The 25,454-nt window shown below is 48.4% G+C and overlaps 1 protein-coding gene across 1 annotated transcript in view; it reads left to right on the forward strand.

Annotated features, from left to right (window-relative positions):
* Positions 1-25,454, forward strand: part of Gabbr2 (gamma-aminobutyric acid type B receptor subunit 2) — a 356,062-nt gene that overhangs the window by 112,810 nt on the left and 217,798 nt on the right. The window contains exon 2 of the mRNA XM_075967260.1: positions 10,828-10,965. Within this exon, the coding sequence (XP_075823375.1) occupies positions 10,828-10,965 (138 nt within the window). The remainder of the gene's footprint in view (positions 1-10,827; positions 10,966-25,454) is intronic.

The raw sequence follows: 25,454 nt of genomic DNA on the forward strand, positions 1-25,454 counted from the left end.
AGCCATACTATAAGGCATAAAAATCACCTACAATTCTTAATACTGAGTCTAACGCACACAGTCAGGGTGCAATACACAGTAGCCGGCATTCTTTTCTGTTCCGCTTTGCTCTGGAGTTTAGAGTCTTTGTATGTAGCTCAAGTGTAGAGTGCTGGGATTACAGGCATGAACCATCATAACCGCAGCTAGTATTGTTTTCTGTCAGGCAGATGGAGGTATTTGGAAGACCACTGTAGGCTCCACAACTCCCAAACACTTGTGCTCCGAAGCCTGCCCAGAGACTAACACAGACAGAAGCATCATCTGTAAGGAGTGATTAGCGGAGCCAAGGGTGATTTAGCCTGAAGGCATCTCTGAGAAACACAGGCTGAGTTGAGGTATCTGGGGGGCTCTCCTGAGGTGGAGGACCATGCTTGTTCAATGAGGCTACAGAGCTGGGGTGAGCAAAATGTGGCTCCAGGGCCATATCCAGCTGCTGCAGCTTTTAAAAAGAAAGTTTGATTGGTTCGCAGCCCCCGCTCCTTCATGTATTATCTGCCACTGTTCACACTACAGTGGCAGGGATGAGTAGCTGCTCAGGCCCATTGAAGATGAAGATGCTCGCCATCTGGTCCTTTATGGGACTTTGGGACGGAAGATGCAAAAGAAACAGTGGTTTCCAGGCCAACCTCAGGGAGAACTCTATCAGAAGAGTCCCTGGCCCTGGAGGGACGTTAGCAGACACGGCTGCTCTGGAGAGCGGGTTGGACACATTTGCTTTTAAGGTCTCCTTCCAGTCTAACATTCTGTGGGAAAATAATTCCCAGTTTCCAATGGGTTGTTATTAATTCTGACATTTTTCTTGGCATTTTTTTAAAGGAAAAAAAAATTTCACTCCCAGCATCATTTTCTTTGAAAGTCTCAAGTCAAAGAAATATTTTAATCCTTTAAAAATGAGATTTAAATGAAAATGGAACTCATTCTGGGGTCTTAACTTTTTCATTAAAAGAGAGAGAGGGAGAGAGAAAGAGAGAGAGAGAGAGAGAGAGAGAGAGAGAGAGAGAGAGAGAGAGAGAGAGATTGATTTTCATGGCTGTTGGATCTATTCCCGTCTATAGTGCTAAATTTTAAGAGCCCGTGTGTGTGCTGGTGATTTCTCCGAGGCAGGTTCTCACGGCATAGAGAAGCTGCTGGGGCCAAGACAGTGCATTGGAATGCGGGTGGCAGTCATTGGCAGGACTGTGGTCCTGTTTCCAGCTGTGCATGGCAGTGTGAGCTATGAGTAAGCAGTGGGGCTACTTCCCATATGCCGGGCAGGTAGTGACCATGCCAACACTCTGAATGCCCTCTTGAAGAGCATGAAGGACAGTCTAGTGGGGGGGTGTTGCAGAACAAAAAGGCACCCACCTCTTCTAGGACACGGAGCTCCCTTCTAGAGGTCTGAGTGCAACGTTTTAAAATCCAAATGATTGAAAGACACCTTCCACATAACTTCTCATAATCATTGGTTCAGTGAATGGCTCTTTAAAAGGGTCAGACAGATGCCATACATAGGGTATCAAAAAGCTTCCAGCATTTTGCTGGCTTCTGCAGGGGCAGTCCCTAAGAGCGGATGATAATCAACAGAACTTTGGGGACCATCTCCAAGGGCAGGCTTTAGGAAGGGGGAAAATGTGCACTCCACGTGAAGCTGACTTCCACCTGAGCTGGAAGGACAAATCTGGGCAATGTGTCTGGGGAAGTGTCCCCAAGGCCTCCCTCGGGAGTTGCTTGGAGAAATTCCTCATGTTTCAGTGAACTGGTCGTTGAGCAAATTGATACTCAGCAGGTGACCTGTCGGTGAATCACTCTGGTGTGCACCAGCCACCTTGTCCACGACAGAGTCCTGAGGCCACACAGGAAAGCTACACTTTGGGAAGGGCCTCTGGGATTCTCTCTTTCCTCGGCTTCAAACATCAATTGCTTTCAGCACGCTAAGTTTCTGGAGGCTCGGGCAACGTGTAGCACAGACTCAGAGGCTATCTCAGAATGCAGAGTAAGTTCAGAACCCATTCTACCCCAAGACAGCTCTGTTGTATGTGGAACAAACATGGGGAGATACTGGCCGCAGGGAAAGGAGGGAGCCCACAGCAACTTCTAAATCAGTGCAGTTCTGCTGGGCCCAGGTCCCTGCTGGAATGAGGTCGAAGCCCCAAGCCGATCCAGCGGTGGTCAGCTGGAAAGTCCACCTTCTTGGGATCCTAAATGTCAGCTAAGAAGATTCAGAATCAGAATTTAGGATTAGGGAGAGTAGCTTTAAAGTAAGACAGTAGGCAGCCGAGCCCGGGGGCACGAGCCTGTAATTTCCACGTGTGGGAGAATCAAGGTGAAGCCAGCCTGGCACACATCTGGAATTCCATGCCAGCCTCTGCTATGTAGGAGACACTTACTCAAGAAAGGAAAAAGAAGGCCAATAAGATGGCTTGACGGGTAAAGGTGCTTGACACCAAGCCCGAAGAGCTGAGTTCAATTCCCAGAACCCACATAAAGATGGGTGAATAGCACTGACTCCACATGCCATGACATGCTATATCCCTCCACCCCAAGAGAAAAAAAACGAAGAGAAAAATAGAGGCTGGGATGTTGCTCAGTCGGAAAAGTACCTGTTACGCACGCCTGAGGCCCGAGTTCAGATCCCCAGCACCCACTCACACAGAAGTCTGCCACAGTGGCATGTGTCTGGGACAGTAGTACTGAGAGGGAGGGCTGGGCAGAGACAGGTAGATCTATGGAGCTCCCTGGCCGGCCAAACTAGCTAACTGTTAGCTCCAGGTTTAATGAGAGGCTCTATTTAAAAACATAATTAGAGTATATCCTCGCTATTTTCCTGCTTCTGTGATATACACCATGATCAAAAGCAGCTTGGGGAGAAAGGGGTTAATCTGGCTTCCAGGTCGTTATAGTCCCCCATCCACAGAAGGGAGGCAAAAAATGACACAGTTATGGAGGAACACTGCTTACTGGCTGGCTCTCAGGCTTACAGTCATCTACATTCCTCACACAGCCCAGGACCACCTGCTCAGAGTTGGCACTGCCCACAGTGGACCAGACTCCCCTCGTCAAAAGCAGTCAGGAAAACGCCCCTGCAGACGTGCCTACAAGCCAATCTGATGGAGGCAGTTCCTAGCAGAATCTGAAATTATTAAAAATGTTTTTTAAAATTGTCTGTGTCTGCATGAGTTTCTATGTGTACGTGTGTATGTGTATGTATGTATGTGCACTGTGCACATGCGTTGTGTTTATGTAGGCCAGAAGAGGGCGCTGTGAACCACCCAATGTGGTGTTGGGAACCGAACCTGGGTCCTCTGCAAGAGCAGCAAGCTCTCTTAAAGGCTGAGCCACCTTTCCAGCCTAGGACTGAAGTTCTTGCCATTGCAGGATCAAGCCGTCCTCTCCTTGACACCTGGCCCTTTTCACCTCTAAACCGCAATGACGCAAAGATGCTGCCACGCTTCCAATCTCTAATTTTCCTGTTGCTCTCAGTCAAAGATCTCTGCTGTCAAGGGCTTGTGGGATTACGGCGAGTTCATGTGGATCTTAATTTAAGGTCAGCTAATTAGTACCTCAATTACATGAGCAAAATCCCGTCTGCCAGGAAATGATATTCCTGGGAATAACACTCCAGAGTGAAGGCCTTTGGAGCCAAAACCCTACCTGCCATTTCCTAGTCTGGTGAAAATTGAGGCAGGCAAACATTCGGTGACCTTGGGAGAGTCTTTCAGCTGCAATAACGGGTTGTCAGATGCGCCGAAATTTGTGAGCTGACCAAGCCAGGAGCTGCGTGTCCGGGAGCAGACAGCCCTGTTGCCAATGCAGCGTCTTGGGCAGATGGGTGATATTGCTAAGCAAACAAGTATGAAACGCTCTTTGTCTTTAGTATTGCTTTCACGTGGCTCTGACGATAGATCGCGTGGCTCTGCACTGTAATTGTCATTAGAGGAGAACACAAGAAAATCCCTTTCAGATATGTATTCAAGCCAGAAACGGCTCGGGAAATCAGGGCAGATAAATGAACCCTGAGCGGCTGTGTCTACACACTTCTGCTCTGCAGAGGGTGGGGCGCCCTCAATGGCTGAGTGGAGTCAGCTAGTTAGCTCAGGACCCCGAAAAACACAAAGGGGGAGATTTCCTCCCCATCTTTGCCTAACTTCTTCCCTTTCTCTCCCTCCCCTCTTCTTTCTTGATTGCTCCCCCCAAATTAGTCCACTTGTTTGTTGTTTGATTGTTTATATACCAGGGTGTCTGGGATCCCAGACTGGCCTTAAACTCACTGTGTAGAGAGTCCCCAACCAAGCTCGGGATTTCAGAAGAGCAGCACCCCAGCCGGTTATGCAGTAGCAAGGCTTGAACCAAGGCCTCTTGCATGTCAGGCAAGGACTCTACCAACTGAGTTACATCTCCAGCCCAAAATCAAATGAAGACGTGAAAGTTGAATTCTCTAAGTTATCTACAGGTTACAGTCCAAACTCCCCCTTCTCACTCACCCAAGGGGGCAGTGAGGGTCCACCCTCCCCCTTCTCCAGGGCTCAGATCCTCTTCAGTCAGTGTGTGTGTGCATGTATGCATACGCACATGAGTGCACAGGACTGGGTTATTTCTCTTTCCTGATTCCCTTCTTGCGATTTTTCTGACCCTGCACCATATGCTGCCTTCTCTCAGAGCATCCCCATGGCTCTCCTGAGTCTATGAACTGATCTGCCCCTAAGTGCTATCCACCACACAAAGTGGACACCACACAGCCCAGCTAACAGCCTCTGAGGTCTGAGGCCAGAGTTTCTGGGCGGGGTTACCCTCCATGTTAACACCTGTTCTACCCCTACGATGGCCACTTACAGGAGCCATGGGAATAAGCGAGAAGAAAGGAGATGAAGGACAGTGGACAGACAGTGGAGAGACAGGGCGGGTGTGGTGGTTCAGGCCCATTGTCGCAGCTGCTCTTCTCAGGAGGCTGAAGCAGGAGAAGCAGCCTGGACAACTCAGGGAGGCTCAGGCACAGAGCGGAGCCTAAAGGGGGCCGTGGTGTAGTTCAGTGGTACAGCACTGGTCTAGTGTGTGCAAAGCCCTGGGGACAATCCCTGAGAGTGCCAAAAGGCAAAGGAGACAGGTGTGCAAGCAGAAAGCAGCGGGGATAATCCAGGGCTCCCCACACTTACTCTGTCCTCATGGAATCCAGACTGAAGTCCTGAGCAGACCACGGTGAAGACCATGCCCTCTGGTCAGCATCCAGACAGACAAACAAAATATAGGATGATTATTGAAAAACATATGTATGTGTGTGTATATATATAAAATGACTGTTAGAGGCCAACCTTTGATACAGCAACATGTAGTAATATGGGCGGCAGGGCTGTGTCCTCAATACCCCAGCCGCCTGCCCAGCTAGCTTATGCCCCGAAATAATTACACGGACACTGTATTCATTTAAACACTGCTTGGCTCATTTCTACCTAGCATCTTCTAGGCTAACTCTCCCACCTGGACTAGCCCATTTCTTATCATCTGTATAGCACCGGTCTTACCATAAGATTCTAGCCTAAGTCCATCCTGGGTCGGAGCTTCATAGCGTGCGTCTTCCCTGGAGCAGGTAGCATGGCGTCTCTCCTGCGTCTGCTCTGGAGAGGAGAGCTGTCGAGTCTGACCTCACTTCCTCTTCCTCCCAGCGTTCTGTGCTGTCTACTCCTCCCACCTATCTCCTAACCAATGAGAGCCAAGCAGTTTCTTTTAATTTAACCAATGACCTTCCTCCATCATTTCCCCTTTTTCGGTTTAAACAAAAAGGGCTTTAACTTTAACATAGCAAAATTACATATAACAAAAGTTATCAAGTAAAAGTTAAATCAGAAACATTTATACATATAACAAAATTGACCGTAAATCTCTATCAATAAAGCAAAATCTATACTAATGCAAATTATTCATGTCTATATCATATCCCCCTTTAAATGTAAAAGAACATTTATAAACTATATTTGGGAACATGGGCGCAGTTTTTTCTCTCCAAACTGCTTCCTGCTGAATGGGGGCGTCGTTAATTAGGTCTTTCATGGTATAACCTGTGTGCTAGTTTCATCTCAGTTGGCAGTTGAGCAAAGCAATTTTCTGAAGATGTTCACAGCAACCCTTCAGGAGGACGTGGTCCATCATACCAAATCGGAATAGAAGAAATGAACAGGGTCTCATCCTCTGTGAAAACAAAATAAGAAACTCCTTTCCAAAGCATCATATCCTTAGACCCAAATTCTGAAATCATACCCTCATGATATCCGTTCTGGTTCCACTTGGCAGCCCATATAATAAAATGTCTCTCTGTACTTAGCTCCTTCACAGTCAAAAATTTTAAAGAAAACACAATGTACATAATCCAGACTCTCTGTGAATTTTCCATTTTTACGTGGCTTATATTTCTTTATTTCTTTTAATCTCTTAACTATCTGTACTCTGTCTCTTTAAAGACTTTACCTTTTTTTTAACCCATTAACTTTATTCTCTATATTCTTTTTCTTCTCTCTCCCAAGCCTACGTACATTCATCCAACAGTGTGACTCATTTAGTGGTCTGAATCTGTCCTATTGTGAATCTGCAATTTTTTACTATCCAGGAGCACTTTTGATTTGCACCTTTAAATCACTAGGCGCTTAAGAATCTAAGCTGTGACATTCCTAGGTTAACTTTTTGCTTTTTGAGCGTATATCTGTAGACCAGGCTGTCTTTGAACTCTCAGAGATCCGCCTGTCTCTGCCTCCCAGGCATTGGGATTAATGGTGTTTGCTACTACACCTTGAACTCACAGAGATCTGTTGTCTCTGCCTTCTAGGCACTGGGATTAAAGGCGTGTGCTACCACACCTTGAAGTCACAGAGGTTTACTTTAAGAATTTTAACTTTTAGTCTGCATATATTTTTAACACACTTTAAACCATTCAGAAATTTTCTCTGTCTTTGAATCTCTCTTTACTGTATATCTCTCTTTTTCTGACCACAAGAGCCTTTAATTTACCAAGCAATATCAGTAGGACTAAAGGCGTGGCTTTAACGGCTGGATCCTTAGCTTTCCAGCCTCATGGCTGAGGTACTGGCTGTAGCCATGTTTATAGCCACAACTGGCGTTTCAAGGTCCCTGCCAGCCAGCGAGCTACAACAGACAACACTCAAATCCTCTCTCGGTAGCTGGCCCTCCTGCCTCAAACAGTCAGAGTTTGCCCTGGCAGGATGGCCCAGAAAGCCGGCATTTTTAAACAACACAGGTTTGTTCCTGCTGCTGAGTCAGGAAAATTTCAAAATGGATGATGTACCATTTTGTGCTAGCTCTGGGACCACCAGGTAGGAGCGGCACTCAGCACTTTAATTCTGAGACTGAGCGTGCAGCACAGAAATTCTTTTCATCCAAGTTACATCCAAATCTGACACGCAGAGCACTACGCAGTCTGAAAACACGTCTCTGTATGGCAGCAGGAATCCGCCATGCTCTTCTGCCTGCCTAAGCCTGATTCTGCCTTCTGCCCCGGAGCAGGCGGGGAGCTCTGAGTCATCGTCAAGTTCCCGATCCCAAGCGGGAACACAAACATAAAGCCAGAGTTTGCACTGGCGGCAAAGCCCCAGGAAGCCACACTTTAAAATGACACAGTGTTTTTTCTGCTGCTGTTGCCGAATCAGGAAATCTCTCTACAGCACGCCACCAACAAACAGCAAAAATCTGTGTTAAACTCTCCCTTATTTTTAAGCCTTCTCAGGTTTTTTAAGTGGGTTTAGTCCATCACGTTGGGCGCCATTTGTAGTAATATGGAGCGGTGGCAGCGGGGCTGCGTCCCCAGCACCCCAGCCGCCTGCACGGCTAGCTTATGCCCCGAAATAATTACACGGACACTGTATTCATTTAAACACTGCTTGGCTCATTTCTACCTAGCATCTTCTAGGCTAACTCTCCCACCTGGACTAGCCCATTTCTTATCATCTGTATAGCACCGGTCTTACCGGGAAGATTCTAGCCTAAGTCCATCCTGGGTCGGAGCTTCATAGCGTGCGTCTTCCCTGGAGCAGGTAGCATGGCATCTCTCCTGCGTCTGCTCCGGAGAGGAGAGCTGTCGAGTCTGACCTCACTTCCTCTTCCTCCCAGCGTTCTGTGCTGTCTACTCCTCCCACCTATCTCCTAACCAATGAGAGCCAAGCAGTTTCTTTTAATTTAACCAATGACCTTCCTCCATCAGCAACATGGTATCATCCAAAAGTTCACACTGCATAACACCCCCCAAAGAATCACAAAGCAATCTCATAATGTTTTAAGTAAGCCTATGATTTGATGTTGGATTTGATTCATAGCTATCGTGGGTTGGGCGGGGCCTCAGAGTCACCGGTTGAACATACTGGTGGTGTGGGCTGGGTACCATTGGTTGGGAGGCCCGATTGATGAGAGGTCAACTGGAAATATGTTTCTGGCATAGGAAGTAACAGGTGCAGTAACCCAGAGGCCGGAAAGAGATGCCTTTTATTCAGGGATCTAGAGGAGTGCTGGGGAGGCCTGGCTGGGTGAGCAGCAGGGAGGGAGGAGTATGGCATCCTGAGAAGTAGAGCTCTCACTGTGACGAGAATTGCAAACATTCTCCCAGCCTTGTGAATAGCACAGAGAAGTGGCTCTGTGGTTCTTTCCACGAGTACCCGAGTGTTTTCTAACTGCCCTGCTGGAGGGTCATCTGGCTGGAGGGATGGATGCCTGCCAGTTGACTGGGGCCCAGATCTTCACAGGTCCCAACAGCTAGTACCATGCCCTGGTTTTCAAAGATTTTTTTAAATCTATAAATGTGATAGCTTTCTTTTAATCTGTAAAAACTATTTCATATTTATAAGTATTTTGTTTGCGTGTATATCTGAGCACCATGTGCCTGTGGAAGCCAGAAGATAGTGTTGAGTGTTGGATTCCTTGAAACTAGAGTTATAGACAGCTATGAGTTGCCATGTGGGTGCTGGGAATTGAACCCTGGTCCTCTGGAAGAACAGACAGTGCTCTTAAGCGGTGTGCATAGGCTCCGTTGTCACGGGGAGATGGGTTCTTCTTCTTTTGAGACTTGCACCCTGGTAGACCTCTCACCTCTAAGAGCAGGGAAGGCAGTAGGCTGAGAAGGAGGAATCCATGTTTCTCAGAGCACAGCGAGGCAGCTGAGGTGATGTGCTTTGCTGAGCTCCAGGCTGAGAGGCTGACCACTAGCTGAGAGGGAGAGCTGGAAGGGAAGAGGGGGCCATAAGGATTGCTGCCACGTTTTTCCTCTTGTCTCTTCCTCCTTGGGGTGCCCTGGTATGTGTCCTTGGCCAGGTTTTCTTTCTAGTCCTGAGCAGAGCCGTGCCCTTAGCAACCAGCTCCGGGCTGAGCACGGAACAGCAAGTTTGCGCTGCTGAATTCTCCTCTCGAGATGCGCAGCATCTTTTCTCTTCAGCCCCCACCCCTGCCCGCCTGCGCAGTGTGACAAGTGTACACCACATCGAGTTGCTGTTTTGAACATTGTTCTAGTGTCTTGTGACATTCAGTGCATTCACATTGTCACAGCATTCGTCTCCAGACCTTTGCCATAGTCCCACACTCAAGCCTTCGGCATACTGAGCAATGATCTCCGCTCCTGACTCTCTTTGCCCCACCCACAAACCACAATTGTTGTTCCTGCTTCTATGAATTTGCCCACTCAAGGTACTTCAAGTGAGTAGAATCATTCAGTAACTGGCCTGTCAGAAATGAAGGTATTTTAAAGAGACACTTTTGTTCCTCAATCTGACTATCAGACTATTGAAATAATGGAGGCCAAAGTAATGGGGCTCCCCCAGGAATCTCACGCCAGGAGGAGGAAGAGATTGAGAGCTTGCTGGCAGTTAGAAGAGGAACTTGTCTCAGAAAAGAGATGTCACAGTTCTAGAAACTTGTTAGACCACCTTGCAGGGTGAGATGGAAGCCCAGACAACTGTAGATCGGTGCTGGGTGGGACCACACCATGAGCAGACTGCTTAGATGTGCCCATCCCCAGAGCTCTCGTTAACCTTCAGTCTCAGTTCAGGACTCTAAAGATGAGCTGGGAGGGTCACTGACTCCCTTTCTCCTACTTTCCAGTGTGGCCACATCAGATGAATCTTCTTTTCCTGCATTTTGCCATTAATTTGGCTGTATCGTGCGTCCGAATGTCTTCCCTCTTTAAGGCTGAATGATATTCCACGGGGGCACGTACCACAGTCTGTGTGTTCCTGTGTTTGTTGATGGACTTTGTGATGCTTCTGCCTTTGGGCTGTTGTGGGACTGGTCCTGCTCTGAACACGGGGTGCAGATATCTTTGAGTCCTTCCTCTCAGTGCTTTAGGGTTCCCATCTAGAAATAGTTATTGTACCATATGGTAATTCTTCTTTGACTCTTGGGGATAGACATACTGTTTTCCTAAGTGTAACTGTTTCATGTCATCACTGCTAGTGTATGGAGCTTGCGGTTTCTTCACGTCCTGTCAACACTTGTCCTGGGCTGTTTTCACAATAGCCAGAGTGTGGCCTCATCTTTTAAAATGTGGAAAGGCCACTGTGGAGGGAGTGGTTTTCCTCTGTGTGTAAAGGAGATGGCTGGGGACTGGGTTTTAAGGGAGCTTAGAGAAGATCTGGGATGTGGTACCCAACACCTCCCTAAGCTCAGGGCCTGGGCTTGGGGCTGGATGGAATGGCCCACCCTGAGCAAACTGCGGCCTAAGGGTTTCCCATGATGGCAGGTTGACTGTCTGACCTCACTATAGGGCTTTTTTGGCTTAGAACCTGTGTCTAATTTGAGCCTTGCTCTTTCTTTGTGTCTCCCCAGTGTGACAATGCAAAGGGCCTGAAAGCCTTCTATGATGCAATAAAGTACGGGCCGAACCATTTGATGGTGTTTGGAGGCGTCTGTCCATCTGTCACGTCCATCATCGCCGAGTCCCTCCAAGGCTGGAATCTGGTGCAGGTAAGGCTGGAGCCCCCTACCCCACTCACAGGGGAATTGTCTTTGTGGGCTGCAAGACGTAGCAGGGGATTGGGCCATGCATAATATGGTTCCTAAGCTGCACAGCCACCATTGCCCTCACTCCCGACCCCTGCCTGGCCTGTCCATCTATTGAACATACAAGGGTCCTTAAACTGTGTGTCTGAAGCCACGGTGCCGCTGACTCCCTAGCCAGACATTTGGGTCCATAAAATTCTATAAATTTACTTATGCAGATAATCCTCTCTCTGCTCCTGTCACCTACTCCACAGTGCTGCTCTTAGACAGCTCCATGCCTCAGGTAGCACTGGGTTAGTACCACCCCCACACAGTCCTGCCCCCATCAGGTAGCACCATTACCATCCTCCAGACAGTAACAACCCCACACAAACCCAGGGCTGCCTCCGAGTCCATCCACTGTACCATATGTCAGATGCCCCCAGCCTTTCCTTACCAGACACTGAAGTACTCCTTTGACCAGCGAGACTGCCCTGTTCTTCATTAAACCATTCCTAGGCTTCTGGCCAGGTATTGGCTTTTTTTTTTTTTACAATGGCTGAATTTTACACCATTGATTATTTCCGTGGGCGTATAGTTGGTTGTAGGTGGGGCCCAACAGTGAGAGATGTTACTTGGAAAAGGAAAGAAAAAGTAGAGAAAGATATGGCCATGAGGATGAGTGGTGGTGAACCATGTGCATTCCATCCATCCATCCATCAATCCATCCATCTATCCATCCATCCACCCATCCATCCATCCATCCATCCATTCATCGTCCATCCATCCATCCATCCATTCATCGTCCATCCATCCATCCATCCATCCATCCATCTATCCATCCATCCATCCACCCATCCATCCATCCATCCATCCATCCATTCATCGTCCATCCATCCATCCATCCATCCATCGTCCATCCATCCATCCATCCATCCATCCATTCATCGTCCATCCATCCATCCATCCATCCATCCATTCATCGTCCATCCATCCATCCATCCATTCATCGTCCATCCATCCATCCATCCAGCTACCCATCTACCCATCTCTTCATCTATCCATTCATCTACCCATCCACTTATCATCTATCTTTCTTCATTTCAACCAACCAAGAAATGTTTGGAGCAACTTCCTTTCTGCTTGGAATTCCTGTAGGCACTGGGGATGTAGAACTGAAGGGCGGAAATGGTCCTTGACATGTCAAAGCTGCTTGCATACTAAGAAGAGGCCAAGCAATAAGCAAGGAAGTAACCGTAATCCTAAGGGTTGTCCCTGCAGCCTGCCATGCACCAGACACTGTTCTGAGCCATAATGTGCCTTAATTCAGTCTTCATTACTGGTCTGTTGTCATCCCCATTTTATTGTATAAGAAAACTGAGACACCCAGGGGCTCCAGAGCTTGCCTGAGGACTCACAGCTAATGAGTTGTGAGACCAAATTTAAATTCAACTAGGCCGGCCATTGAAATGAGGTTGTTGGAAGAAGACAGAGCTGTGCTCAAAATAAGCAGGGGTTAAATAGTGACTCTGTGGGCCCTCGGCAAAGGCTTCTGGGAGACGTGACACTGAATCTGCAATCTGAAGGGTAGGGAAGGGCTGCTGGGAGAAGTGCCATCGCTGTCCTTGAGCAGGATGGCAAATTCAGACAGGCAGCCAATAACGAGGAAGAGTCTCCATGTCTGGGGACAGAAGTTGGGGCTCAGGGGCTGCAGTGCTGGGGCTGAGCAGTCAAGACAGTGACAGAGCACCAACGGGAATCTTCCCTGAGTCCCTGAAATCTGTCTGCCTTGGGTACTTTAGATAGAGTCCAAGTTTTCGAGAGAGGAGATGAGATACTAGTCACGGTAGAGGCGTGGTGCGGTACTGGTGGCCCGCGGAGCGGGGCTCACATGAGCTTTCCCGGCAGGTGACAGAGTTACTGCTGAGACCAGAGAACGTGACAACAGATGGTGATACAGAGACAACCACTGCTGGGGGAATACAATATCAGGAGGTGGGAATGTGGGTGGGCTTGGGTAGCTATGCTCCTTCATACGGCTAAGTGTGGGCCTGAGCAACAGGAGCGGAGGCTAGAAGCACCAAACCTCATAGCATCCAGGGAGCTAGAACAGGGCAGGGTGTGTGAGAGCCTGCCTTTAAGCCCCAGGGTGTCCCCAGCTGTTAGAAACCTTGGCCCAGTCCCTTGCCTTTTCTGAACTTCACTCTTGATCGCAGGAGGCTTCATAAACACAGAACCAAGGGCAGAGGACAGCTAGGCTGAAGACCACAAAGCCTCCACAGAGAGCCCATGGTAACTGTGGCCGTGGCTATAGGACCACATTGGGCGTGCGAGCCTGCCAGCTCTGTCTCCCCCTCCCTCTTTCGAATTTGCTGTGCATCTGTGACCAGCTTCTTGGATGGCACTCAAATGCAGCCCACCACTTTCCAGGTTCAAGGACTAGGTTCAAGGGCTCTGGTGGGATGCAGAAGTGTAGGAGCCCAGACACTGGGATGTGGGCTGTGCTGGACAGATCTGCGTGCTTCAGTGAATTGGGAGGCAGAATGGTAGACTAAGCCCAAGGGAGTCATTCTTCTCTTGCCTTGTGGAGTCTCAGTGTGGGAAGGAAGGCAGAGCTGGATCCTGGTGGGAGTGGCCTGCTAGCCTGGAAATCTTCCTCTCTCCTTCACTCGCAGGAACTGGACGCCCATTTGTCCGTTTCTTGGGCCACAAAAAAAATAGGGATTCGCACATCACTGGGGAGAAAATCCGTGCTGGTGCTGAAACAGGTTAATTTTAACTTTTGCCTTTTGCTGCGTCTCTAGATTCAGGCCTGCCGTGAGGGAAGCTCATACTGTGTTTGTCCTGTCCTGAGTCACTCAGTCACTAGGAACCTAAATTCCCACACCTTAACGTGAGGACCAGGGAAGGGTAACTCGATTCCTCTTCCATCCTAGGCAGATCCTGGACATGATATGGAGCTCTAATCTGGGCATCACAAAGGGTGAGACCAACTAGGGTACCAGTAAGAAGGAGCTAGATGGACATCAAAGAAGGGAGCATGTTGGGACTGCAGAGGAGGCTAGGGTTTGGGTCTCTGGAGCTGCATGGGCGTCTGGGAGATTGCCTGGTGATCTGAGGTACAGGTGTGAGAGGAAGGAGGCATGATAGAAGATAGAGGGGATCAGGTTTTCAGCATCTGCAGGCAATCCGTGGTTGTGACATCATAGGGTTGCTAGCAGTCCTTCCCTGGGAGAGATGTAAACATCTACTCTCCCTATAGTTCTGGTGACCAACCAAAGTACGGTTCCACAGCAGCTCACCCCAGGGAACCATGAGTCTATTGGACCATCTACATAGAACGTGTGGGAGGAGTTACCGACCCCAAAGCAGCCTCATTGTAAGGCCTTCCCTCAGCATGGATGATGGTTTTGTTGTAGCCACATGGACGGAAGCCTTTCGTTCCCTCATCTTCTCCAGCTCATAAATGATAGATAGCACCATCTCTCGGCCATGAGGACACAGCAATTAGGGCAGACCTGCGTATAAATGGCTCTGAGGAGGGGTTGGATACTCAGGTGAGGGCTCCAGTGACTCCCCTGACCCCCTCCTCCTAGGAGGGAATGTCAACACTCCATATGCCCAATCATGACGGTCCCTTGCTAAGTAGGCACAGACAGCAGTTAGGTTGCGCCTTGAGAATAATGCTGTACCACACCCTCATAGCTGAAGGTGCCCTGAGCCATGCGGTGTCAGCAAGGTCTGCTGTGGAAAGACTGAACCTGGAGTAGAGAGATCAGACTGTCAGCTTGCAGCCCCTGTGAGAGGCTGGTGATATGCTTGCTTCAAGGAAAAATCTCTGGGGCGCAACTCTCTACAGGACTAGGTTAGAAGATTCATCCACTCCCTCAATTACCCACCCGTCACCCTGGACCAGCCCAGTGCCAGCAGCTCGGGTGACTGCTATGCACTCTGCCCTTGGAGACTAGGTGGCCAGGTGCTCACTAGGACCACGCGTGTCTAGGGATCCTTAGTAAACGCTGCTGCACAGATGTGGGGAGGAGGACACAGAGCAATTGTAAAAGGCCGCAGCTGGGGCACATTGGCCCGTGTCACCAAGGCAAAGCCCCACTGTGTGGTGTGGCAAGGACATTTCCCCAACCCACCTTCTGCTTCTTCATGCAGCTGGCCTTAGTCCATGCTGCTCCCCCAGCCTCTGCAGTTTTTTTACCCAGAAGGAGCTTGTTCATCCTTCATGGTACATCTCCCCGCTTCTCAGGAGCAGGCCAAGGGTTCCTCCGGCTTATACCACCACAATAAAGATGAAAATAAGGTCAGGCTCCTGTCAGGCTAAAGGGTGACTCGTGAGAAAGGCAAACACCAGATACCTAAGAGCTGCATCCCACGGAGCTTGTCCTTTTAAAGGTTCCGTGATAGCTTATTAACTCTTAGATGCCTGTCTCCAAACGTCCCTAAGATGCCCTTGCAGCCCACCTTGCCTCCTGGCCACACCCCTGAGGAGCTTAAGCAGGAAAGCTCTGACTGCCATAGGAGCTGTCTCTCCTTGGATAAGCTCTCTTCAAGGTTGGAGTGAGTGGAGGTCCTGGGACCATTCCAATGGAGAAGGCAGATTCTGCAGACCCAATGCCAGTTAAGTTCCAGTACATTCAGGACTCTGTTTCCCCGAAGTGGAAATCTTGCTTGGTTTTGACATTAAAAAGAAAATAAAAATATCCATAAAGCCCTAATTCTAGTGCTTTGCTGCCTGATGAATTCCAGTGTCTCTCTGAACTGCCAGTCAGTTCTGCTTCCTAGGAACAGAAATTTTGTGATTTGATTTGATGTTCTCACATGATTATTTTATTAAACTGTAGGTTGCCTGAGAAATCAAACACTTCCTACTGAGCTGTGGGTTGAAGGATTTGAGGTGGGTTTCCAGGATGGCAGGGCTGGGAGGGGCTTAGGCACCACTGGGTTTGTAGGAAGGAGCATGGCCTCACCCATCTCCTCCCCGTTAGAGTTCCACCCCTTGGCTCACGGAGGCTTGCTAGAGAATACCGTCTTATCTCTCAGACTCCCTTTTCTGCAAAGTGGGAATTGCAAGCCTGACGCGCGTTCCTTGCAGGTGTAGTAAGAGTGAATGAGGGCTTCTCTCTCTCTTGCCAAGTGAAAGGATTTTTATGAATGATGAAACAGGAGCTGCCCTTCCCATGGCCGTGGCTCTTCCAGTCGGAGCAGACATCTGATGGCAGCTGTTGGGAGTCTTGAAATCACTCTCTGCTCTGCATAGGCTGCAAGGATTGTTTCCCTTGGCCTTGCAGATCTCTAGAGCAGAAGGGTTGAGGGTGGTGGGGATTCTGCCGCTGGACCCTCAAAGTTCACACTTCTGCCTCCCCACCCCCCAGAAGCCAAAGTCTACCAGGCCAGCATCCTGCCCAATTCCTATAGCTGCCATGCCCTTGCCACAGAGGGCGCAGTGAACTGGAAAGCATTTAGGGTGGCAGTATGATTAGGCACCGAAGCGTTCCTCCTGCTGTGATTGCTGCTGTCTAAGAAATAGAACAGAAGCCAATGATCCAGGGCGGTTGGAGCCTTTCTTGGCACTGGTCTCCAGAGGGGCCATTTAGAACATTAATAATCTATGAGATGCTTCTACCTTCTGGAGTCATCAAAAACAAAGGAAGGGAGGGAAAAGAATGAGCAATATTAACATTAGAGGCAAGCTCTGTGGGCCAAGCAGAGGGAAGGAAGGTGTGGGAGAGACCCCAGGAACGTGGGGACTTCAGAAAGTTATCGCTGGCCATGTGGTAGGAGGCCAGGTCCAATACAGACCAGTTGTCTGAGCCAGCTGGACAGAATACCATGCACAGGACAAGGGAAATGCCAGTCACTTTTGGCTTGGATGCTCTTGATAGGTGGGTGGAGCAGTCCTTGGTAGATTTTCATGGTAAAGAAACGGGAGCTGTCTCCAGGCAGGACCAATCCCAGTAGCTGTGCTAACTGTGAGACGCTGTGGACACAGGGCTGAGGAACTTCAAGGCTGAGAGGTGAAGGGCACAGTGCTCCATGGGGCCTGCCCCTCCATCCCATTCGCCCTTTAACATGGAACACCCAGAAGGTCTGGGCCTTTCTCAGCCGCCCACTCAGGCAGCCCTCCCTCTCCTTTTCCTTGTAAAGCCTGCCTTTAAATTGGGTTCCTTCCATGGAACCTTTCCTGATTTCTCTGGAGTTTGCAGGTGAATTACTGGGTTTCCCCCATCCCTCAGTTATGTATCCACTGTGATACTGTGGCACCCCACAGACATGGCCACGACTCATCAGTTTCTTCCTGCCAAGAGGTCATTCTATGTTTAGCCTGGAGCTGAACGGGGTCCCAGTCATGTGTATGAGGTTAGAGCAGAGAGTTCATACCACAACTGTGAGTGGGCCTTTGGGATGCACAGCCTTTTAGGATCTAAACCACCATGTGTCTGGCAGAAGGGTAAGAGGGGGATTCCCCTCTTACTGGTTCACTCACACATTCATTTATTCATTCATTCATTCATTCATTCGCTGGCTCATGCCAAGTCATTTGTTTAGCCTGTCACCCACTAGACACAGTACCTGCAGCGTGCCCTTGCAGGCTTTCCCAGACCAGCTTACATAAGAAATCCCAAGAGAGGGATGCGTGCGGACACCTGGCAGTCTTGTGCAGTAGTTAGAACAGAGGTCTGAGGTTGAGGATGACTGAGCCTCTGACTACGCTCACTAGCAGGGTGGCAGATGCGAGTCCCCCAGAGCCTCATTGAGCTAGTCTGTGAAATGGGGCAAAAACACCCGCCCTCGTCAGAGGCTATGGGAAAGGACTCAAGGACAAGGAAGGTGCAGCATGCGGGAGCCCTCTACAGATGTGAGCCCCCACAATGCTCTATTCATGCACTTGTGATCTGAGATGCCAGCCAGGCCCTTGGTGGGGGGAAATTAGTGAGGATTTAGAGGTTTCCACTAGTCTCTAGATTCTAAGTTGTGTGCAGAAATGAACTCTCAGAAACCATGAAGGTGACTCAGAACAATACAGTCGGAGCAGAGCACCTGCCAAGAAGGTGGGGCAAGCCCACAGGCTGTGGTTGGGTTTTCTCCAGCAGCAGCAGAAGCTAGCTGAGGAAGGAACGGGATGCTTTCAAGTGCATGGCTGGTCCCAATCTATTCTTGCCACAGACCCAGCCCGTATCTTCCCTGTCAATCTGATTGAAGATTCAATTCAAGGTTCTGACCCCCATTTTTAATTCAAGACCACGGCATCGAACGTAACAGCAGCTCCCAGTGAGTAGCTCCAGTGGCCTCGTTGCTGATGTGTCTTTCCCCATCAGCCACTTCCACTGCTTTCTGGAAGTCTGAAGGGTGTAAATAATTCATTTAAGATAAATAAATCACTCGAAGTACTTAGGGTACAAGAGTGGCGGCTGGCTGTTGCTGCAGCTGTGGCATGTACTGGGTGGAGACGGGAGGAGGAAAGGAGCCTCCTGCCAGGGTACAAGCACGTGAGACCCCAGGATATTAGGTACAGTTCTTCCCAAGGTCAGACAAGTGAGGTGCAAACAGAACCACGTGCTGGTGTTTATGATGGTGACATAGGTCGTCTGTTTAGCCTGTTCCAGCCTAGGTGGTTGGCTACAAAACCCACATACTTCCATCAACATGGCCTTGGCTTAGGCCATGCTCCTAATACTGCATGAGCTCTTTCCTCCTCCTCGTGTGCCAAACCTATGAAGTAATCAGTTGATCTCCTCACGTCACAGAGGAGGAAACTGAGGCACAGAGAGGCTGAACGAGCTCCCCAAGGAGTCCCAAATGACTCTTGAGTCACTGCTGGCAGCCACCAGGCTACAGTCCATCACACAATCTCATGGAACACTCACGGGGTCTGGAGGCAGGGGAGGGAGTGCAGATTGTCCCAGGTAGGCGGTTTCCAGGTGATGGTGAAAGGACAGTGCAAAGAGGCCACACAGCCCTGCACTGCCGTGACTGTCCCTGAGCTCCCAGAGGCCATGAACACTCTAGACCCTGTTTCATTGCAGCCTGCATGGGAAGAGGCCTGTCCATAGAGGATCAAGGTTAGCCCAGGGCTCTTTGTATGGAAAGGGTTCTCGTTGGAAGTTATTCTTGATCCGTGTGTAGACACACACACACACACACACACAGGTGGGGGGACCCATTGTTTTGGTTGTGCTGATCCTGCTGTTATCGAAGAGAATACAAGCATTCTTAGGGGATTCCTGCTACTGTATGGCTGTGTTGGGGTGAAGCATTACATGCAGGCACCCACACAAACAGGCACATAATACATACACACAAGGGTATACACATGGGGACACACAAGCACACATACAAAGGCACACATATAGACAGAAGCACACAGGTACATACAAACATATACCCGGGGGCATATACATACATGTGCAGGTACACAGAAACAGAGGTAAGGCACAGACAAAAACACCCAGAGGGGTACACACACAGGTATACACACGCAGGGACATACAAGCACATACACCCAGACACAAACAGGCAGACATAGACACACAGGCACGTACAAATATGTGCGCAGGTGTATGTGTACACACACACAAAGGCACAAACACACGGATACACACCCCCACTTAAACTTATTTCCCATCCAATAAGTGGTTGTGTATAAAAATAGATGGTCCTTTTGAGTCCAAGGCTGGATGGACTAGCTGCTGGTGAGTGGACACCTGCCAAGCCTTCCAAGCATACACTCCTAGCTCCACTCCGGAGGTCCTATGATAAATGTCCTGCTTGTTTTAGTAGCACGTAGCTTGCATTACTTGTGAATTATAAAGAAGGCTTTTGCTTTGAATCAGTTTACAAAGAATCTTAAATTATTTAGTATTTCCATGATGAGGGCCTGAACCTCATGCAGCAGAAAGGGTTCCACTTGAGAAAAAACAGTCCTTGGTTAGATAGTTAGACATCATGCCTAATAGGAAATAGAGACACCAATTTCTCCGCTTCCCCTAAGTTCTCAGACAGGGTGTTCCATCCTGTTGAAAAGATGGTATGTTAGCCTAGTATGTATTGGGGGTGGGGCTCCCATCAGTGATTCTGAACCACGCAGCTGTCCCCTCAGTAGTGGGAGGGAGGGCTTGTAGCACAGCAGAATGGCCCAAACCTTCATTCACGTCTACAGAAAATGGTACACCCCCATTTACAGCTGAAGACTTTCCACAGCTTCCAACAAACACATCTGTACCTGCCCCACCCCCACCACTGCCGCCAGCATCCTCCTAGTTCAAGCCACTGCAGTGTTTATCCTACTTGGTGACATCAGCTCCCTCTGCAAAGCCAGGCGCCCAGTGTCTGGCTGCAACCCTTGAGGCCTTCAGGAGCCTCCGTATTTCAATTAGAATGCTTTGGTAGCCTCTCTCTTTTGTGTAAGTAGCATTCAGAGCTCATGGCTTATCAAAAGTGTGGCGATTGTATACACTTTGTCTGTGGCAGACATTTTCACTTTGGACCATGAGTGCTGCCTTACTTGTATTTCTCCTGAATTCTCTCTCCCAAAAGTACAGTGAACATCGAATACCCTTTGCCCTACTCCCCAGCTGCTTCCAGTTGCCAATCTTGCTGCACCTGCCTTTACCCCTTTCACCTGTATCAAGTGCGCACACACACCAGCTCCCCGTCTCATACTCATCCATATACAAGCACTTATTTTTTGAGGACACACTGGACAGCAGTTTGAAGACATAATGTTTCACCCTGATACCGTAGCAGGAATCCCCTAAGAGTGGTTGTACCCTCTTACGTGATAATAATAGGCTCATCACGACCAAAACAATTCAGTGCCACGGTCACATTACATAATAGATGGTCTATATTCTGATTTTCCTCTTGTCCCCAAAATGTCTGTGTTGCATTTATTTATAGGTGAAGTGGATAATCAAGGATCTACTCCAAGAGCCAGAGCCCTGTTTTGACACTTGAGTCTCCTTTAGGCTGCAGCAGCTTCCCCACCTTTTTTCTTCCTGCGTGTGTGCAAGCCTGTGTGTGTGTGTGTGTGTGTGTGTGTGTGTGTGTGTGTGTGTGTGTGAACATGTGTGTGTGTGAACATGTGTGGGTGTGAGAGAGAGAAACAGACACAGAGAGACAGAGACAGAAACGGAGAAACAAGGACAGAGAGGGACAGAAAAAGACAGATTCTGTGTGTGTGTGTGTGTGTGTGTGTGTGTGTGTGTGTGTGTGTGTGTGTGTGTACGTGTGTGGGTGTACAAGTGTGCGGGTGTGAGAGACACAGAGAGACAGAGACAGAAACAGAGACAAGGACAGAGAGAGACAGACTGTGTATGTGTGTGTATGTGTGTACGAGAGACAGAGAGACAGACTGTGAGAGAGAGAGAAGACAGACAGACAGACTCAGAGACAGAGAGACAAGGACAGAGAGAGAGAGAGAGACAGAGGAGAGAGTGAGAGAGAACACTCAGGGCCTTGCTAAGCAAGCGCTCTTGCCACACTTCCTGATAGATGTCTTGCAGTTCTGTAGTTAAAAAAAAAAAAAACAAAAAACATCAAAACTTCATTTCTTCAAGCAGCCCTGATTCTTCCTGGTGGAAGATATTTTAGAGCCAATTCCCCAGCCTGGGCAAGCTCCCCCTTGCTGTACTGGGGCTCACTACTCCTAAGGGTTTCTCCAGTGAACTGAGCTTGAAGAGAGAACTTTACAATATAATAAAAACGTCTAAACTGAGCACGAGAGACTTTCTGCTAGTCACTCAGCCCGTATTCATCAAAGCAATCGATGTCATGGAAAACAACAGGATCCATGAAAAGGCAGGAGAATGTTCTAGACAGGGAAAAAAAAGACTAAAGTAAGCACGCAAAATACCAGTGAGCCACACAGCGTGAGTGCAGCTTGGATCCTGGATTTTGAATATGAAAAAGGAAATTTTAAGGGAATTACAGACATGTTCGACGATAACAAACTTAACAATCCTTTTCACACATGTGATAAAGACACCACAATGGTCTCAGAGAATACAGCTCTGTACTCTAGGAGTAAGGTGTCCTGATGTACGTAAGCAAATTTAGAGCCGGGAGGTGGCATGCGTACACACACGTGCACGCATGAGCATGTGAGACCATGGAGATGGAGACTCAGGATCATGCTAGCCCCTCCTCTGCTTCCACATGGCTTTGCTGTGCCTTCAGATTCCAGGGGTTGATCAAATTCTTCCAGTTGAAGGGTTTTACTTTTTCAAATACACACAACTATTGTCTGATTCCAGAGTCAAAAAGCACACAGGAAGACGCAATGGAGAGCCCCTGGCCCTGACCTGGGCTCCGTCCATGCTGTGTTCTCTTTATAGCTGATCTTTTATTTATTTTTAAAAAGATTACTATTTATCTTTCCAGTGTTTCCTAAGTGCAGATGTGTGTTCAATCCCTTTCTCTTCCTTGTTCCACAAAAGGGCATACTCTCTGACAGCTTGCTGCCCCTTTGACCAAGTTCCACGGACCTCACAGTTTCCTCACTGTAGAGGGGCATTCCTTATTCTTTCCATAGATGTACATCACTTCTCTGTGTGGCTGCACCAGAGCCCACACAGCCAACCCTGCCCATGGATGCCTAGATTGGCTCCAGGCTTCTGGTACAACACTGGCCATACGTACACACAGGCCGATGTACTGCTGTGAAGTGGGATTTTTGGGTCAAAGAAAGCCCATCTATAGTTGCACTAAAATATAAAGCTTCGTTGAGTGGATGAGAAAACTAATGAATGCACTTGATTAAGAAGAGCAGAGAGTAAAAGGCTAATATCTAAATGGGGATATAAAACAATTAGGGTAAATAAATGTCTTTGTGAGCGGGCTGGTGGAAGGCCCTTCTGGCACTGCCGGCTCTTATCCAGCCATTTCCATTTTCTCGCCTAAAGAAAGAGTTTTTCTTTGCTTTGTAAATTAAACACAGAGTTAATTATAAAATCATGAAGTCTTGGATCTGAAATTAAAACCACCCCGTGCGGGCTCCTCGTTTGAACAATAAGGAGACCAGGAGCCAGAATGAGGGAGGAACAAACAGAAAGATTAAGAAAACAATCAAACCCAGTTAGTTCTGTTCATTTCAACGGACGCGGACTGAAATGCTTGCTTTGCACTGTGGCATGGCTCTTGTTTTTCTTCTCCATCGGCAGTCAAGAGCCCCGGTCGCAGTGCCTGCCTCCGGTCCCTGGGAGGTGATTGTCATAGTGACATCTTCTACAGTCTTTCTGCGAGTGGGTTTGGTTTCCCTCCTTGGCATCTCAGGGCATTCGCATGTAGTCACCGGGATGAACTGGATCAAGTGGGGCTCAGCCTGGCTGTGCGTCCTCTGCCCGATGCTGTGGGCGATCATGTTTAACAAGGATTATCTGAAATTACAGAATCTGGCATGGGTTTTTAGCAGGCCACATGGAGATGAATATAGAGTTAGCCCAGCCCAGCCATGAATTTGGGGGTGAACCTGGGCAAGTTCTTCTTCTGGAATATAAAATGAAGATTAAAACAAGCCCCAAATGTCACATAGATGAATCAGCCTATAACATTGTTTTCTCTTTCTGTGTCAATGCAGACATAACTAGTTGATCTTGGCACACTCGTTCCTTACTTCCTTAATCTCTTTTCCTCAGCAGACAAGCAGCCCATTGCTGATACTAAGTTCAAGTTGATTTACTATACTTGGTGTGAAGAATTATTTAATGTTAGATTTTTATTGAGATAGGGGGTTTACGTAGCACAAGAATGTCCACATATTGCTGAAAGCAGCAGCCTTATTCCTTAGGCCACTTCTATTATCTCTCTGTGCCGTTGCCCTTCCCTAGAGAGATCCACTCACTCTTCTAGTCATTCTATAGCACCATTTCTGGTGCATAGGTAAAAGTCAGGCTCATTCTATAATCATTTATTTTCACATTGAGACCTGACGGGGAGAGGGTTTTCACTCTTGGGGTCCCCATGTTCCAGTCACATTTCTTCATGAGACTCAAACCCTGGGTTTCCCAGGCTTTGCCACTAGTCGATTTCTCAATTTTGCCAAAATCTGTATTATTAACTTGTGTATTATTTTCAATTAAGCTAACTCATTATTTTATTTCAATGACTTTAATGAAAAAACTGGTGTCATTTACCCACATGAGAATGTAAATGTAATAAAATGGGAACTGTCCATAAATATACAAAGCCAAACCTGAGGTTCACCTGGAATATGTGGGGGCCCCTGATCATTGGTGTATCTACAATATACCAACTAGTTCTACTTTTCTGTGGATTTGGGGACTGCCTCTCCCACCCGTGAGATGGTTCCTGATCATCTTCTTGAATGCCTCCAATACCAGGGAAGCTACTCAGTACTTTGTGAAATTTTGATTTGTTCTTGAATCTTTTACTGTTGAAAAAGTTACTTCTTCACACTGATTTGAATGAACCCTTCTAAAAAGGTTATTTATTGATTCAAGCTTTGTCTCTTGGATGCACACACACACATGCATGCACGCACACACACACACAAAAGTGCTCTCTCTGAATTCACTTTGACAACAAGTGTTTGAGGACGAATTATTGTTGGAAAAGAATATTCTTGGTGTCGCACAAAGAAACAAGCAAGCAAAGTGAAAATAACCCAGCAAGGCAATTTCCTTTCACAAAAAGACCATGCCATGACCCAAGCCAGGCTAGCAAGACACTGGTTAAGGAAGTTCACATGGTTTTTATTTTAACCCAGGTAGTGACTGGATTTCATCCAATTGGTGGGAGTGAGTGCCAACTCATAATCTATATGATTGGCTAATTCCTAATCTGCACAAAAAGGAAGGGGGTGACAGGAAGTCAAGTCAGGAGTGTCCTGGGTTGAGCAAACGGGCACACGGGAGTTTCACAGATGAGTGGAGTTATGAAAAATCAGCTCTTAGTGAGAGAGCCACCTCGGATAGGGAAATACGTTTCTTACTTCATGACATGTGTGCTTGTCCCATTCTGCAGTCTTTCAAGGTAGAAAGGGTGCACTGCACTGTCACGTGGTGGAGCCACTTGATGGGTTGTGGCTCGGGACACCCTTGGCCTGGCCATTGTTCTGGAAGCTTCTTCATAGGGGATTGAGCACCTCATCTCCTTTGGGAAGTAGAAGAAGCCCATGAGAGGGCGAGAGAAGAGGCCTGACGGAGGATGGGGTGGAGGCGCAAGGTAGAAGGAGGCAGACAGGGCATTGCAGCACTGTGAGCCTCCAAGCCCTCACCTCTTTTCTCCCTGTAAGACCCCTGCCCACCCAGCCTTGGCCTTGATCTCAGCCCTGCAGAATTAGGGCGGGGCCTGTTCTCTGAAGTCACACTGTGGAAGCTGAGGCCCAGTAGGTGCTGGTGGGCTGCAGGCTGGCCAACAGTTTCACAGTAGGGCTCGGTGCCTCTTGCAGCCCCTGCAGGTCTCCAGTCCCGGCCCCACAAAGACGGCCTCCCCATTCACCAACA

This window comes from Microtus pennsylvanicus, chromosome 3 (assembly GCF_037038515.1).
Source record: "Microtus pennsylvanicus isolate mMicPen1 chromosome 3, mMicPen1.hap1, whole genome shotgun sequence".
NCBI classification, from domain to species: domain Eukaryota; kingdom Metazoa; phylum Chordata; class Mammalia; order Rodentia; family Cricetidae; genus Microtus; species Microtus pennsylvanicus.